Source organism: Natator depressus, chromosome 2, assembly GCF_965152275.1.
Source record: "Natator depressus isolate rNatDep1 chromosome 2, rNatDep2.hap1, whole genome shotgun sequence".
Classification (NCBI taxonomy): Eukaryota; Metazoa; Chordata; order Testudines; family Cheloniidae; genus Natator; species Natator depressus.
In genome coordinates, this window is record NC_134235.1 from 71,755,913 (window position 1) to 71,773,882 (window position 17,970).

Genomic DNA, 17,970 nt, shown 5'->3' on the forward strand with positions numbered 1-17,970 from the left:
TTGTGCTAGGCACTGCACAAACACCAAACAAAAAGATAGCCCTTGCCTCAAAGAGCTTCTATTTTTTTGAAAACAGCACATGGAGCAGCTGGCTAATGCTAAGGCTGAATCTAGCATCAAGACAGAGGTGATACTACTAGGAAAAGTGAAGTCCCTCAAAGAACTTGAGTACTCAACAGCACTTCCTACCAATGAGGGCATCTGTCCTCAGATTGTTAAATTGATCTAGCAGCCTTGGGGTCCTTTTGGATGCCTAAATAGCTAAACACCTACTTGTGACTAGCTGAAAGGTTGTACTGCATCCTGTCAGCCACAGATTTGGCCACTATGATCTACATTTTCATGAGTTCCGGTCTGGATTATTTTAATTCATACTCAAAACTAGGAATGAAGCCACATGCTGTGAAAATGCTGCAATCTTTCCAAATACACCAACACATCTGTTTAGAGGTTACCATGAGCTCATGATCTGGTGACCAGTTCTCTACACTGGCTCTGAATTAGATACAGAGTCAAATTCAGTTAATTGAAGTCAGCAGGAGCTGTGGATGCTCACCACTTCCGAAAATCATACCACTCAAATTTCAAGTTCATCATCTCCAGTATTGCTAACTGCTTCATTATAAATTATATCAGAGAAACACAATATGGATAAATTTAAGCTTTGATCTTTATAGAAGGTATTGAAAACCAGTTAATATAATCAGATTAGTTTAGACTATTTGCCTAATGTATTGGCAGTCTGAATAATTAATTATACATAGAAAAGCCTATTACTGTGATGCCTAGCAATCTGTTTTGTTCAGTTTTGAACTGAACTGAATGGAGGGTATTTTTATATCTTCAGGGCCTGATTCAATGTTCGTTAAGTAAATATGAGTCTTCCCATCAATCTCAGAGGGAACCCAAAAGCTCTAAACAACTTTCTTGCATATTTCTGTTAATGTCTCTTTTCTTTGTGGCACGTTATAGTATTTAGTAATGTATGCTGAAATTAAAAATAGGGCAAATATAGGAAACAATATTCCCCCCCCCTCATTTCACATATGCACTTTTGCTCATCCTCAGCAAACATGATACATTAAGTATTTAACCTCCTTATGCCAGGGGGAAACATTTAAAGAAGGTATTTTAATGAGTGCCACAAATAGAATGCACTATTTACTAGCAGAATGAGGGAATTCAAATACCCATTTTATCACAGTCTGAGCCACAGAACAGCCTATTTAGAAGCCTTTAATCCAACACTGAGAATTGCTTTATTTTTTCCTTTGAAACACACAAGCAGACTATATCATAGGCAACAAGGTTCCCCTTAAAGACAGCCCACCACCAATGACCTCTGTTCCAAATACCTGCAGCCCCCAATGTCAGGATCTTCCTGAAATGTGCAAAACTGACCAGTGTATCTATGCATAAGACACAAAAACAAAAACCCTCAAGAAATAGGTATCTTGCAGAGAAGAACCTTCATTAATGTTTGAGGAATACACACATCATCTTGAAATTAAAAAAAAATCAAGTCTCAACTTTAACTTTAAAAAGGGACAAAAACTATTGTTTAGGCCCAGTATGGAAGAGCAAGGAAATTAAGTTTTGAACAGAAATATTTTTTATTTCAACAGACACACTTGAATAGTCTCACCTCCATCCCCCATTATGAACCCCTAATAATATTTAGCACTTCTATCACTTTCCTCCCCTAAATGCTGTACTATTAACTAGCATGCTGATAAGGGCATGATAATTAAAAAGTGAAATTCACCAGGCTGTTCAAGCTGGGGTGTCAGACAAAGCAACAGAAAAGTGAAAACTTTGATTTAATAAGTTATGGTCCCAAATTTTAGTGTGATGGTGTCAGTTTAAAGGATAAACAACAAAAAGGTTCAGAGTGGACAATAAAATCTATGTCTATAGCCAGTGTAAAAAGAAGCAACATTGATGTGTTGGCTATGATATCTCTGACCAAGGAGGTTTCAAGAGTCCTCTAGAATTTCAACTTTCCTGAGCACCAGTTCATTTTCCCAATGTCCTCAGCAACCCTGAAAAACATTTTCCTCGTCACAAGCCGTTCTTAATTTTAAAACCTGACAAGGTCCCTTTATGTTTTTAAACAATACAAATTTTCTTATTTGTATTAATAGTAACCCTCAAGTTTATTAAAACTGAATTTTAAAAATCTAAAATTTACTTTTCACCAGTTTGCTTACTTTATGCATTTTTTTCACTCCATTTGGACAATAAGACAGTTCAGTTTCACTCTGGTTTCGTGTACAATCACAATGTTGCTGTGTAAACATTTCCTTACTAACAAAACACATTTTTAAAATTTATGTTATTTCTATTTTTAAAAGTTATGCCTTTTAAAAGGTAATGTTTTTTAGTAAAAGCTAGATTCCGTGGTTAGATTACTTGAGAATATTCCTTTAAAATATGGCTGAATACTGAACTGCTGCCAAAAATATCCATCTCAGAGTTGACTGAAATTCAGTCAAAAAAAAAATTATTTGTCAAACATAGTGGTATAGTTTGGATAAGACCACTTAAGTTACCCCCTGTAATAACTGTGTTTTATGATTTTGCTACTTTCAGGATATTCATTTTTTACTATGAGAAATTCACAGGTTACTAGGCCCAATCTTGCAAGTTGTGTTTTGGAGTTTTGCTTCCTAACCAACTGTTTGCCTTCCACAAGTGATACAAGGCCTTCAGAGGCCTCTGGGCATCATATTTCTTTAAAAAAAAAAAAAGAAAGAAAAAGAAAAAGAAAAAAAATCAAAGTGATGCCGCCTTACGTGATTGGGTTCTCTCTAGGGCAAGAGCTGCAAAATTCCATAATTCTACTTTTTCAGCTGCTCATCCTAGGTACATAGTATTTTGTTGTTGTTGTTCTTAATCCTGGATGCTAGAAATTGAATTTTCCAGGTCTGTTGCATAAGATTCAACACAATGTCTTCCCAACAAAGACTGTCCATGCAGTAACAGCTGCCTTTACAGGCACCAGGATCACTTCCTAGAGAATCTTTATCCAGCTAAAACAAGAAGGAATCAGGCTACCTTTTATTTTCTTCCACTAATGCATTTTTTTTTAAAGTTACATATCCTCTGAATGACCTTATCACATAATGAAAACACCCAACATACTAAATGACTTACTTATAAATGCATAACTTAAGGATCACTGTGGAAAGAAAAAAAATACACACAGAATGCAGCTGACGAAAACATCTTCCTTGGTTATGTCTACATAACCCCTCCTTAGGGGTATTTTAGGGTAAATATGATATACAACATGCATTTTTATCTGTGATGTACAGTATATATACACACACTACAAACCATGTTTATATATTATACATACTGTATATATTTAAAAGCAGGAGGCTGGGTTGTTTCCATAAGAAATGATGGAAAGTCATAAATTAGTATAGAAAAAATACATTAGCACTTAACATCAGGAAATCCCAAATAATGGTTAATCAGGCACTATCCATTAGGTTATCTGTTTATAGAATTTGACAACAGCATAAATAAAAATTGTCTTGCTTTACGTTTCATCATTTTTAAAAATGCTAACGAAATTAAAAAATTATCAATGAAACTACTTAAACAGGAGGATGCTACTTAAAGAGCAGGTATGACATACCTATTAATCCATAGAATGAAATTAACTGTATATTCGATTGTAACAGTTTAGCATTATAGTTGAAGCGTACAGACATGTTAAGTACACTGTATTATTATTATTTTTTAATAAATAATGCCACCACCACCAAAATAAAAAAAGTTGCTGATTTTAACCACTGAACACACCACATTCATTCTTTTAGAAAGAGTAATATTGTTTCAAAAAAGAAAAAACACAGAAATGCAAAACACCTTTAGTGGGCATGGTTGAATATTAATAAAATGTATAGTCTTGGCCATATGTGATCCTTTTCTGTATTTTCTCCCAACTTGGAAGCATAAATAAGATACTTTTATGTTTTCAACATTTGGACATGATATATGCCTTGAGTCATTTCAGCCCAAAACCAATCAGGTCTGCAACAGAAAAGGAAAGTCTGAAATGTACAAAAAATTGTTCAGCAGGCATGCCAAGGAGCATCTTGTGATACAAAAGACAAGTTATCAAGCATCCTGTTTTAGAGAATGAAGTGATCACCAAAGCAGTTCAGAAAAAAGTGTGCATGCCTGTTTCAGGCTATTAAGGTACATTTCAGGGCTTGAAAAATCCTTCTGAAGCATCTATTACTATTGGAGAGGACTAAAATACACCATTGCCCCCGTCTAATATGGCAATTCCTAAATTCCTAGAATATTTTGAAGACAGATTCTTTAGAGATGCATTTCTTATGAATACTTTATCAAAATATTATGCCCCGTAACAGGTCTGGCTGGAATGTACTTTCTGTGGGACCTGAACAAATGGAGGAGAGATTGCTTAAAGCTAGCTTTAAGCAACCTTTGCAGCTGAGATTAGTCAGAGCGTAGACACACTTTGGCCATACTGCCTACATCAGGAGCTGCAAGGGGCTAGTGTACAGCTTCTAAACTGCCTCCATACTGATAGAATTCTCAGATGGTCAGTTTTACAGTCCCTTTGCATCAGTGTTTAAGTAGAGAATCAGGTCCCACATATTTGCTCTATTGTTCGATTTAAATGCTCTCAGAGGCTGTTGCAGTGAAGAAATACATTTCCACCTAATTAAATCAAACCCCCACACATTTAAAAGTATCCAATTAATAATCCAAATATTTATCTTATTGTAAGTTACAGCTTAGGGCAAAATACATTACTTGCATTGTAATGGTTGGTCGCATGTCACCCACACACTCCATTAATCATAATTAGGGCTGCCAAGCAATTAAAAAAAATTAATCTTGATTAATATCACTGTTAAACAATAAGAGAATACCATTTATTTAAATATTTTGGATGTTTTCTACATTTTCAAATATATTGATTTCAATTACAAATACAGAATACAAAATGTAGAGTGCTCACTTTATATTTTTGATTACAAATATTTGCACTGTAAAAACCAAAAGAAAATAGTATTTTTCAATTCACCTAATGCAAGTACTGTAGTGTAATCTCTTTATCATGAAAGTTGAACTTACAAATCTAGAATTATGTACAAAAAATAACTTCATTCAAAAATAAAACAATGTAAAATTTTAGAGCCTACAAATCCACTCAGTCCTACTTTTTTGCTCAGCCAATCGGTCAGACAAACAAGTTTGTTTACATTTGCAGGAGATAATGCTGGCTGCTTCTTGTTCACAATGTCACCTGAAAGTGAGAACAGGTGTTTGGTATGGCACTGTTGTAGCTGGTGTCGCAAGATATTTACATGCCAGATGCAGTTATGATCCGTATGTCCCCTTCATGCTTCGACCACCATTCCAGAGAACGTGTCCATGCTGCTGATGGTTCTGCTTGATAATGATCCAAAGCATGTTCATTTTCATCACCTGATTCAGGTGCCACCAGCAGCAGGTTGATTATCTTTTTTGGTTGTTCGGGTTCTGTAGTTTCCGCATCAGAGTCTTGCTCTTTTAAGACTTCTGAAAGCATGCTCCACACTCATGCCTCTCAGTTTTGGAAGGCACTCTGAATTTTTAAACCTTGGGTCGAGTGCTGCAGCTATCTTTAGAAATCTTTGCATTTTGTCAGATCTGCAGTGAAAGTGTTTTTAAAACTAACATCATGTGCTGGGTCATCATCTGAGACTGCTATAACGTGAAGTATATGGCAGAAAGCGGGTGAAACAGAGCAGACATACAATTCTGCCCCCTCTCCCCCCTGAAGATTTCAGTCACAAATTTAATTAATGCATTTTTTTTTTTAAACTAGCATCATCAGCATAGAAGCATGTCCTCTGGAATGGTGGCAGAAGCCAGTAGTGGCATATGAATGTTTAGCATATCTGGCATGTATATACCTTCCAATGCTGGCTACAAAAGTGTCATGCAAATGCCTGTTCTCACTGTCCGGTTACACTGTAAATAAGAAGTGGGCAGCATTATCTCCTGTAAATGTAAACAAATTTGTCTGACCGATTGGCAGAACAAAAATGTAGGACTGAGTGGACTTGTAGGCTCTAAAGTTTTATAAATGTCTTGTTTTAGAGTGCAGTTATGTAACAACAAAAAAAAAAAATCTACATTTGTAAATTGTACTTTCACGATAGAGATTGCACTACAGTACCTGTATGAAGTGAATTGAAAAATACTATTTCTTTTATCATTTTACAATGCAAATATTTGTAATCAAAGATAATATAAAGCAAGCACTGTACACTTTGTATTCTGTGTTGTAACTGAAATCACTATTTAATACATTTCAGTTGGTATTCTATTGTTTAACAGTGCGATTAAACCTGCGATTAATTTTTTTAATAGCGATTAATTTTTTGAGTTAATCACATGAGTTAACTGCGATTAATCGACAGCCCTAATCATAATTTTTACATGTATTCACAACAACAATGAACACTTAAGACTGGCTGGACATAACCCTATTTTACTAATGGTTTAAGGACTCTCACTCTTGGCCCAACTCTGCAAGATGCTACACAGCCTCAGATACCATTGACTTTAAGGGCATTTGAGTGCGCCGAGCATGTTGCAGGGTCAGGCCTTATGTCAATACTTTGCACTTTCTTGCAACATGTAAAAGAATACAGAAGATTAGAAATAGCACAGGTAGTAGAAATAAAGGGCAGCTCATTACATTTTAAACAGTAAGTTACTACAATACATGAAATTAATACAACATATGTAAATTTTTCTCCTGTTATGCATTTACCCAGCAGAATTTAATTTAGCACATTTGGTAGGTATCAGAGGACAGCACAAGTTTAAATTCCAGTTAAAGATCACTTCTATTATAACAATTCTCCAACATAATCTGAAAATGTGCTACATGTGGAGCTTCCGAATTTCCTCCTCCCCGTGGTTTGTTTTAAATTGGTGCTCTATTTACCCTAGTATTGTACTTACAAAAAAGCACAAATACAGTTAATTCCAAAGAATTTTTCTTTTTAATTACAAGCCACTAACCATTGAAAACCCATGCTTAAAAATCCTATTATATCATAATACTAACATAGTAAAACATTTTTTAAAACCTGGTTTAAAGAGTTACCCCCCAAAAAACCACAGAAAATAAATTACCAGACAAAAAACTGGACACTTAAACTATAATGTGACCTAATTGGAGGACAAGCAGTTATGTTTTGAATCCTTTAATAGTAGAAAATCATCCTTAAGGGTCTCACCTATTGACCTATGTACAATAATCTATGGCCACTTTAAAAGTTTATTTAACGATAAACTATACACTCCTACAACTCTAGCCTTTTTTCAATAGGACAAAGGGACTATTGCTTCAAAATTTCCCTGCTTAGATTTCATTATTATGAGTAGTTTTGTAGCTACCCCTTTGTACAACTAGCGTGGCTGTTTGAAAATCAAGTGCAGCTTGTTTGCAACATGCAAAATGGATCTTGCTCTCAAAAACTAACTGGCATGCAGATTTCCACAGAGATCCATAATCAAAGAACAGACAAGGAGAAATAGACATTGCACAGTCAACTTGGACAACACGTGGTGCAAACAGAAAGCCAACACTTCTATATTCAGAGACTCAGTGAAGAGTAAGATAGTTTCTCAATGGCTCCACACTCACACTGGTCGTCTGTCAATCCTGTCACCAGCCATATGACAGTCCGGCAATGTATCTCTTCCAGTTGTTTAATCTAAAGAGATTCCTGAAAGTTAACATTTATTTCTCAAACAGAGCTGCATAGTTCCATTTCTATTTTAATAGATTACATATAGACTAGCAGTACTAGCATAATGGAAGTTTATTTAGTGGAATCCAAAACATCTAAAATTAATTTAAAATTATGGAATAGGAATACATAGTGGTAAATCACTTCAGTCAAATTTTCCGTCATGTACTGTGATGTGTTATATAACATGGACATGAGGTAAATGACAGCTATAATTTCACTGAGTGAACTCTGGAAACGTGTCAGATGTGTTTAAGGACTCTCAAATACAGCTTTCCTATACTGACAATCACCACCTAAAACTTTCTATTAAAAAAATAAAACTTAGTTTATTGCTTTTCTTACAATTCTTTCTTCACATTAGGTATAGGCAATAAGGATACCAAACTTGAAAGTTCCCTGGCTGTTGATGGCTTTTGATTAAATTCACTTTTTCAGGAGAATTACTTATGAAGTTTTGAATGACAAGTCAAGGACCTATTCTCAAGGTTACAATTTTTTTTAGTAAACTGGACAAATCTTTGCATTTTCCACACAAGAGATTAGAGTGTCTCATTTCCAGTAAGGTAACATGAACACCACTGAGAAACCTATAGCAGAACTAACCCATGAATGTCACCAACTACAACTAAAGAGAGAAAGGAACAAGTAAAATTAGACTGACTGTTGAAGGGGCTGACTTCATTCTCACCAATGAGATTGCGCCATTGGCACTTGAAGCATGGAATGCAGATGAATAAATACGGCGTGTCCACACAGTTCTTAACAGTAGTATAAGATGTTTTAATAAAAATTATAAGGCCTGAAGTCTCTCACTTACGTGTAAGCTGGGGTAAGGAGAAAGTGAGACAGAGCAAAAAGGAAACCAGTTTGAAGATTTAAAAAAAGCGGTTAAAGTAAGTGCAGGGGGAAAAAAGGTGACATGGGAAAATAAGGTAGCAGCTGCAGAAGATGGTTCCTAGGATGAAAAGACAGAAGCAGGACAGAATTCAGCAGTCCAGTTTGGAAATTGCTCTGGAGTTGCTTAGGCCAAGTGGCCTAGTTAATGTCATTTCTAGAATGAATACTTAAAATAATTTTTTTAATTTTATTTTTTAAGAAGGGTTTTGAACTGCAAGTTCTTCCAAACAAGTGTAACTACAGGTTATGGAATTTGCTCCTCTGCAATAATCCCAATACCTTCAGTTATCAAATAAAATAAGCGTATAGAAATAGTGGTAAGAATAAAAGGTGCATGTAGACCCACTTCTATATTGGTAACTTTTTGCTACCTCCGCAAAGTACTATACATATATTACATTATTATAGAAATGGCACAGCCTCAGAGGATACTTTCCACATTTTATTTACATTTAAGACTAACTTTAATCTCAATCACATATCCATACACCTATTTCCTTTGTTTGTTTCACTAAAACTTAAATGCATTGTTTATTAGAACAAAGACTGTAAACAAATATTTGCCATGTCCATTACATGTAACACACAGGAGCCGCTTTACAGAATCCATTCCCCCCTTTTATAAATACAGGTATCAAAACAATCCTGAACATACTTTGTGACACTAATAGTAGTCGGCACCCACACCTTAGCAAAAATTAAACAAGATGAGCAACAGTATTCACTGTATCTGCTACTTTAAAACAATTTTAACTGCAGCTCTTTTACTAAGCCAGATGGATAAAGCATGCCATTTATAATTTTTCTTCTTGAGAGATTAATTTTCGAAAACACATTAATCCACAGCAATCTGACACTTTCTGTCATGCTTTCATCTTGTAAAACCTGAATTTTAAGCTACTTCAGGCTTATGCTTAAATGACAGTGTCTTGATAAGAGAAAAAAAAATAAATTGTGCTGCCTTTTTTTCCTCCCATAGTGCCTAAAAACTTACTGGGCGTACATATATTATATATATATTCTTACAAATGTCCAGGTCATGTATAACAGCTGAAATTCTTTTAATGTGTGGGTGATTTGCATTGTGAGATTTAATCAAGACATTAATATGAGTAGAAGGTTGTTGTTTTAAGACAGAAGTTTGAGAATCAGCTAAAATTAATTGCTGTAAGTTTGTCCTTCTGGAGGTTGTGGAAGCTTCATATTTTCTTTGGACATCATTAGACGTCTTAGCTCTTGAAGTACAACTTTAATGCTATAAGAATTTTGCCATTTTGCTAACACTGGTATGCTCCGTGTATCCACCTGCAAAGAAAGACAGCACAAGTTAAATAAGGACAATATGTTTTTGTACCATAAAATACAAAATTCCTGCAGAATTAGTTTTAGTTTACTTAATAACTTAAGAAATGGTAGCATCTATTGCAATCTCTTCAGCGCTTCCCAACTGTGTTATAAATACATAAAATATTTATAATGAACGCTTAGCACATACTTACATATAAATTCAGATCCTACAGGGAGACCAACACAGCTGGACCCCTGCATAGCATGCTCAACATCATCAACTTCAATGGTGAGGGAGAGGGTGGGCAAAGAGAAAGTCAATCTATGTAGAGCTCATTGCAAAATTGGGGCCATATCTTAAACTAGGGAGGTTTTTAATCCATCATATCAAAAGTTCTTTACTAAATGTTGCAATAAAACATTTAATTTAAACAGAACAATCATATGAAAGTATTACTTGATTACAGCACCAACATGCAATATGTGGTTCTCAAAGTTTGCTTACTAAAGAATTGAAAGCCATTTGCTACATAATATTCTATGCTAAATCTTTATACAGGAAAATTTACCTACTATAAATAGCTTTTGACTGCGATTTGTTTTGAATACTTATTGTTATATGGCCCTTCTGATGCCTTTTACTTCTCCCAGTAAATATGACTGGAAATAGTGAAGTAATTTGACTTATAAAGTTCCATATAAGATCAGGACATTTCTCAATTCTGCTTTGTTTCTTATGATAAATATTCTTATGGACCTCTTAAAGCACAGAGACTTTATTGCATATCGCTTGATAGTTTAAAGGTAAACTACAAAGGAAAATGTGTGTGCCCTTTTCCACTCCTTTATGGTATATACAGCATAAAAAATTTTTGTAGGTTAGTTTCACTTTTTAATATTAAAAAAAAAAAAAGAGAGAGAAAATCAGAAATATCAAGTTCTAGCCATAGCAACTTTACCTCCAGATGAGACCTAGATTGCTTAACTTCGAGCTACCTGGTTTCAGAATACAGAGGATAATGCTGCTTATATTTGCAGGTGCAACTGGGAGATTAAGATTACCAATGATTACTTTCAACATTAAGAAACTAAATACTGAAGGCAAAACAGTGTCAAAAGGAAAGCTACAGTCGATTGTTTATGCAGTGATTTTTGCACCAATTAAGAAACACCTTTTAAAAAAAAAGGAAATCTTTTACAGCAAGGTTTGAAAGTTGCATTGGTCAGACCATCATTATAATTACTAGCTCATTTTTTAAAAAGTATTTGATCTAATGTGTTAGAGATAACTAGAGATGCAATTCTGAGGAGTGAGGTGGAAGCCTATGTGACTGCAAACAGCTTTCACCCATGTTAACATTTGTTTGCAGGTATAAGTACTAAATCAATCCACTATCAGAGGAAATTCAACAGAGAGAAGAAATATACCCCTCCAAAATCCTCCTCTCCCCCCCCCCCCCCCCCCCAATCTCAGGAGAGACTTTCTGAGCTGCAGAGAAGTAGTTCTGGTGAGGACAGCATCTAGTCTGCACCTCTCTCTCTGAGGCACAAGTGTCCCCCTCTTATACACCCTTCCTCCCTCCAGCCTCCTGAGCTAGATAGAGGAGAGCCCTTCCCTGATTGCTGTTAGGCAGTAGAGAAGCAATGCGCCACTGAGGCCCTGGAGCCCAGTAACATCACCGTTTCGTTTCAAAATTTGAACTCTGGACATGGTACTGTTTGAACCCACCCTCCATATCCCACACAATGCAGCATAGGGCCCAAGACACTACCCTCCCCAGGCAAGAATTCCAGAGTGGAAGGAAACTTGCACAGTGGAAAGACCTGGCTGTTCGAGGGAAGTGTACTAAGAACAGAAATAAAACTCAGGCTCACCATGTTTTATGGCCACAGGGTTTGGTTGGGAAGGAGATCAGGAGGGAGAGAAGGGTAGATTTTAAGGAAGCGTAATAAGTTGTGGTTTTACCAGATAGGGAATTTTTATAAACCGGAATTAAAAATGAGTTGCAACAGATGATTGTCAAAGGCTGGGGCAGACTGCAGCTGACTGTGGAAAGAGGAAGATTCCCAATAGAGAAGCAGAAGGGTGACAAGAACCTAGGTTTGCTGATTTAAGGGAGGTCAGATAGGCAAGCATGGATAAGGAAACAGTTTAGGTGGGATTTCAGTGGGTTTGAAAAATAATTCTTCATGTAATTGTGAGACAGTGAGTGACGGTTAGATGAGGAATTAAATGATGGGGGTTGGAGAGGCAGTTGCAGATTGTTTCTATCTAAGACAAACAGGAAAACTGTGGAGCTAAACAATCCACTAAACAAGATGAATACCCATTTTCATCATGGGCATTTTGATTGCATGATATATCCCTTTTCCCCCACACTTCATCTGTTTAATCTTCTTTTTTAGGCCATGTGTAGACTGGGGATTAGCCTCATTTACAGCTATCAGTGACCAGACACTAACGTAGCTTCACTAGCACACCTCTAATATAGTCAGTCAAAGCTACTATTTCCACTGGTAGAGTGTATTACAGTTTCAAGCAAAGCTATTTTCACCAGTGCAAATATTGGCTTTCTAGTCTTCACTAGGGATTTTCAGCTAACAGACAAATATCTTCAAGGCAGGGACTGTCTCTTCCTGCACAGCGCCTAGTATATTTTCAGCACTATCACACTACTACTAAAATGACTTAATATTTATTTTAATTCAATCCGCTTTATTTTCGGCAAGTCACCATCTTTTGTTGCATAACACATCTTGCAGGCAGTAAATATTTTGGCTTAGTTTTATTTATACCCTACATTGCAGGCCCTATTTTACATGTAAAGAGATTACACAATCAATCTACTTATGATATACCCCTTTATAAAGTAATCTGAAAAGAGAAGCCTCTCTCATTGGCTCAAACAATGTTGTTAGGAATGCTCAAAACCAAATACCCAGGGAGTACCCACTTTATATTAAAATTGTATTCAGGTATAAGGAGGCAGCATTTCCAGGGAAGTCCGAAGGCTAGTGAAGCTGAAAACTGAGAAATAAAAATAGTTTTGTTCTATCAGTATATCCAATATAAATCTTTAAATAATGACAACAGCAGCAACATTACACACGATCCAAGAATAACCAAGGAATTCTTCTATGCTTTTTAAACATCGAACATTTTGCAGCATTCTTCTATAGTTTATTCTGTGTTTATAATGCTTCCAATAGCATAACTTTAAAAAAGTAGCAAACTGCTTAGTCCACTATAAACAGATTCAAAATGATGACTGGACAACAGAGTTTACAGAATTATAGTTGATAAAATCCCAAGTATTTAAAAAGAAGAAACAAACACTTCCAGCTGTAAATGGTATTTAAATAAACAGAAGTGATTGCAAATCCTGTGAGATACCAACAGACTGTTAAAGAATACTCAAAAAAAAAAAACAGACATCCTCAAAAACCATGGGAAAATAAATAGTGTGTCAGAACACAACCTGTGTTTTATCAATCTATGATACACAATAGGCTCTAAAAGGAGAGACCCCACAGCATTAAAAATTATAATTTATTTTATGGCCATGACACCCTCTACAGAGAATAAGTAGTTTTGCCTAGTTCCACTCGTATATTTGTGCCAGGTTTTCAAAACTAGATTCCCAAATTCTGTGTACAAATCCAGCAGTTGCATATGCAAACGGATCACTATGAGACTAAGTGCTCATACGCATATTCCGCATAGGTGGCCAACTTTTTGAAAAGGAGCCTATATTGTGAATTGAAGTGCAACTGGAATGAATTTTGCTAACTCTGCTTTTGCATTTTTAAAGTGAGAGTCAATGTGGATAAGTGATCAATCTCGGTCTTTTAAAAATGTATTAGTTTTAGAAATTTGAGGATCTCCTCCCCCAAGGACAGCTCCTTCTGTTTCCCTCCATTCAGAAATCCCACAACCTGCTATATTGCTACTTGGATCCATGCACTGATTAAGAAAGGCTGTATTACATTTCTGGAAGAGGACCTTCCTTGCTAGGAAGCCTCACACCGACAACACAATCTGGCATATGACAACAACAGGAGGCCTGGGCAGCAAAGATTGCCTGATGATAAAACAGAGTAGACGGATGCCCCAACTCCTCCAACGAATTTTACAGCCTTGAACAACAGGGTGGGGAAAGAGACGAGAGCTGATCTATGGAACAGCCAGTCAGAAGGGTGGGCAGGAGACTGTCACAAGAGGGAACATCTCACAAAGTGGCAACAAGGATTTTTCCTGAGAAGTTATGAGAGATCTAAATGGAATGGAACCTTAGGTCACAAAGTAGAGAGGAAAGATGTGGTCTTCAGATCTGGGCTCACTTCCTGTTTCTGCCAGACTTCCTGTGGGATCTTGGGAAAGTCATTTAAATCTTTTAATTCCTTAGTTTTCCATCAGTAAAACCTCCATAATAATGTCTTTTGTCTGTTTTGTCCATCTTGCTCATAAGCTCTTCAGGGCCGGAGCAGTCACTTAATACATCTATATATAGACCTAACATGAATGAAGCCCTGATTTAGAGCAGATCCTTTAGGAACTACTATAATACAAATAGTTACTAAATCAGTACACACATTTTATATACCCAGGAAAAAATGTTTTTTACCCCCAAAACTATTTAGTTTAAAAAAAAAATACTATAACATTAAATATTATAATGTTGTATTTGAAGCATGCTAAGCATATCAGAGTCCTAGATTCAAGATTACTTCATTAAGTAAGACTCTTTGTGGTGAATGGAACCACCCACCAGCACCGAAAGGGTTAAGGAGAGCCTTTGGGCCCAGCTAGCCCCACCCAGTTATTCCTGAAGCCAATACCAGGCATGAAGGGGGGAGAAAAGAAGAGAGCCTGTCTCAGTACAGGGTTGACCGGCGAAAAGGCAGGAGCTAGCTAGCTAGCCAGCCATCTCCCTGCCTGAAGGGATGGAGCACTGGCCTGCCAGCAATCTCCCCAGCTAAGGGGAGACTATGAAAGAACCCCCAGCAGCGGAGGTAACTGATTGAGCAGACCCTAGAGACATTGTGGAGTCACCCTCACCAGCCTGTGGCTACCCTGCCCCCAAAGGAAGCTGGGACCAGACCCAACAGGGAACCCTATGGTAGACTGGACTAGAGGAGTCTTGCCTCAAACTGAACAGATTGGTAGGAAGTAGCCCAGGGTAGCGGATTCTGATTCTCCACTGGGAGGGACGCCAACCCCCCCGGTTCAAGGGTTGACATACACAGGGCCCTGGGCTGGGACCTGGTGGAGAGGGAGAGGTCAGGTCCCCCTACCTGTCCCTGGCAGTAAGAACTGAAACTACTCAGCCCAGCTGAGGGCTGAGAGCCAGGTGATCTAACCACTAGACCACCCGGCCGCCCAAGACCCTGTTACACTCTTATTAGGGTCCTACCAAATTCACAGTCCATTTTGGTCAATCTTATGGTCACAGGACTTTAAAAATCATAAAATTCATGTTTTCAGCTATTTAAATCTGAAATTTCACAGTGTCATAATTTTTAGTGGTCCTGACCCACAAAGGAGGGGGTTGGTTTGTTGTTTTTTGGGCAGGGGAGTGTGCACAGTTATTGTTTGTGTGCGGGGGGAGGGGTGTTGCAGTACTGCTACCCTTATTTCTGTACTGCTGCTAGCAAGGGCATTGCCTTCAGAGCAGCTGGAGCGTGGTGGCTGCTGGCCAGGAGTCCAGCTCTGGAGCAGCAGCGCAGAAGAGCAAGCAGAAGCAGCAGCAGCAACACAGAAATATGGATGGCATGGTATATATTGCCACCCTTACTTCTGCGCTGCTGCCTTCAGAACTGGGCAGCCAGAGAGGGGCAGCTGCTGATTGAGGGCCCAGCTCTGCAGGCAGCAGTGCAGAAGTAAGGGTGGCATGGTATGGTATTGCCACCCTTACTTCTGCGCTGCTGCTGTTGGTGAAACACAGCCAGGCACCCAGCTCTGAAGGCAAACAGCCACCGCTCTCCAGCCACCCAGATCTGAAGGCAGCTCAAAAGTAAGGGTAGCAATACTGCAACCCCCCTAAAATAACCTTGTGCCCCCCCCAACTCCCTTTTAGGTCAGAAATTTGAGAAACGCTGGTCTCCCCTGAGAAATCTGTATAGTATAGGATAAAAGCACACAAAAGACCAAATTTCACCGGGGCGGGGAGAGATTTCACAGTCTGTGATGCGTTTTTCATGGCTGTGAATTTGGTAGGGCCCTAATTCTTATTTAGGGAAATAATGCATAGATACTCTCCCGTTTTTAGATAAAAGAAAGGATGGATTTTATCTTTCAAAGATGACTGCTGGTGGTAATTTGAATCCCTGGAAAATACAAACAATGAATAAGTCTAATCTAACCTTATCCGTAATTACAATGTATATATAATACAAATGCATATTGTTAAAATAATCTGGATCAGGTGTGTTCTCTCTCAAGACCAACATTTATTAAACTAGGTTTCAGAAGTAAGCTGTAGCTCACGAAAGCTTATGCTCAAATAAATTGGTCAGTCTCTAAGGTGCCACAAGTACTCCTTTTCTTTTTGCATTTATTAAACTAGGGATTCTAAAACTGGCCTGAGACTTCTTTAAAAAAAAAAAAAAAAAAAACTAAAAAATTATAACCACTAAATTCATACATATACTTCTACAGTCCACATAATCTGGGGATTTACAAGGATTTTACAAACACCCCTATGACGTTATCCCCATTTTACAGATTTGGAAACTAAGGCAGAGAATTTAGTCACTCATCCAAGGTTAGAAAGTGAGTCAAAGGCAAAGCCAGTCAGAGAACTCAGGTCACCATCCGATTTCCAATCCTGTGCGCTAACCTCCAGACCATGCTCCTACCTTAAAACTGAAATGGAGCACTTCTGCTTAGGGTTGTGCCATAAATCAGACAAGATACCAAGGTGATGAGCACGCTAAAAATTTGACGGATTACATAAAGAACAGTAATATTTCAGAAACGAATCACTTGTACTGTTTTTGGTTGATAATTCAACCTAATGCCACTTAAGGCTATTTGGTAAGTTAAAAAACAAATCATTTATACACGGAAGCCTTTACAAGGGATTAATTTATAGAGCTGGTTGGAAAAATTCCAACAAAACAGTTTTTCCATCAGAATTTGCCAATTTGTTGAAATTGAAATGTTGTGATGATTCAACGAAGCTCCTCTAGAAACTGGGCATGGTTCTGTCAGAACCCTGCCTGGTTTCCTACCAGCTTGCCTGCAGGTCCTGGGATCGCAGGGTCCAGGGCTACAAGATAGCCTGCCAGGCGCTGCCTCTGAGTAGAAGACCCCAGAGCTTCTAGGATCAGTGGCTCTGCAGCAGTACGCCAAATAGACCGCCTTGGAATTATGGAACCCAGAATTTAGGGTCCACACTTCAGGGGACCCCAGGGCTTAGGGTCCAGCCTCCCTTTTGCAGAGCATTTCAAAATTTTTGGGTTTTATTCTGAAACAGAAAGAAACCAAATCTGCAAATAGCCAAATCCTCCAAGAAACAAAATTACCTTTCTGCACCCAGCTCTATTTTATTTAGATTGGACGCTCCAACTTAAAAATTTGTTATGAACCATATGAAACTAAGATAAATATTCCTAGACAAACAGGAAAGGTATTGTTCTGCATTACCAAACAAGGAAGCTCATTACTTGTTTTAACGAAGAGGAGGATTCTAAAACAACATTGTAAGCATCATACAGTAAAGCTCTTTCAAATGGCACCTTCAAATTGGCTGCTTCCCATACCAACATTTATTCATACATGTGCTTATTATGCACCACACCACAACCTGGGTAAACGGCAATATTTCTGGATTGCAAATACTGTCTTTTATGGGATAGAAAGGCTCTGAGGCACAGCAAAACTGTTTGCTATGCAAAGGATTATTTTCAAAGGACTCATTTTGAAGGATTTCTGAAATATTATTTACAGTGCTAGTTTAGGCTTAGCAATTAACACATT

General features: G+C 37.5%; 1 protein-coding gene across 2 annotated transcripts in view; it reads right to left on the reverse strand.

The window, feature by feature from the left end:
* Nucleotides 1–6,254: 6,254 nt before the first annotated feature.
* Nucleotides 6,255–17,970, reverse strand: part of UBE2V2 (ubiquitin conjugating enzyme E2 V2) — a 49,865-nt gene continuing 38,149 nt past the window's right edge. Inside the window, exon 4 of one of the 2 annotated variants that reach the window (XM_074944404.1) lies at nucleotides 6,255–10,007. In XM_074944404.1, coding sequence (XP_074800505.1) covers nucleotides 9,861–10,007 — 147 coding nt within the window. In that variant the 3' untranslated portion in view covers nucleotides 6,255–9,860. The remainder of the gene's footprint in view (nucleotides 10,008–17,970) is intronic. The other variant, XM_074944406.1, reaches the window with a different exon arrangement.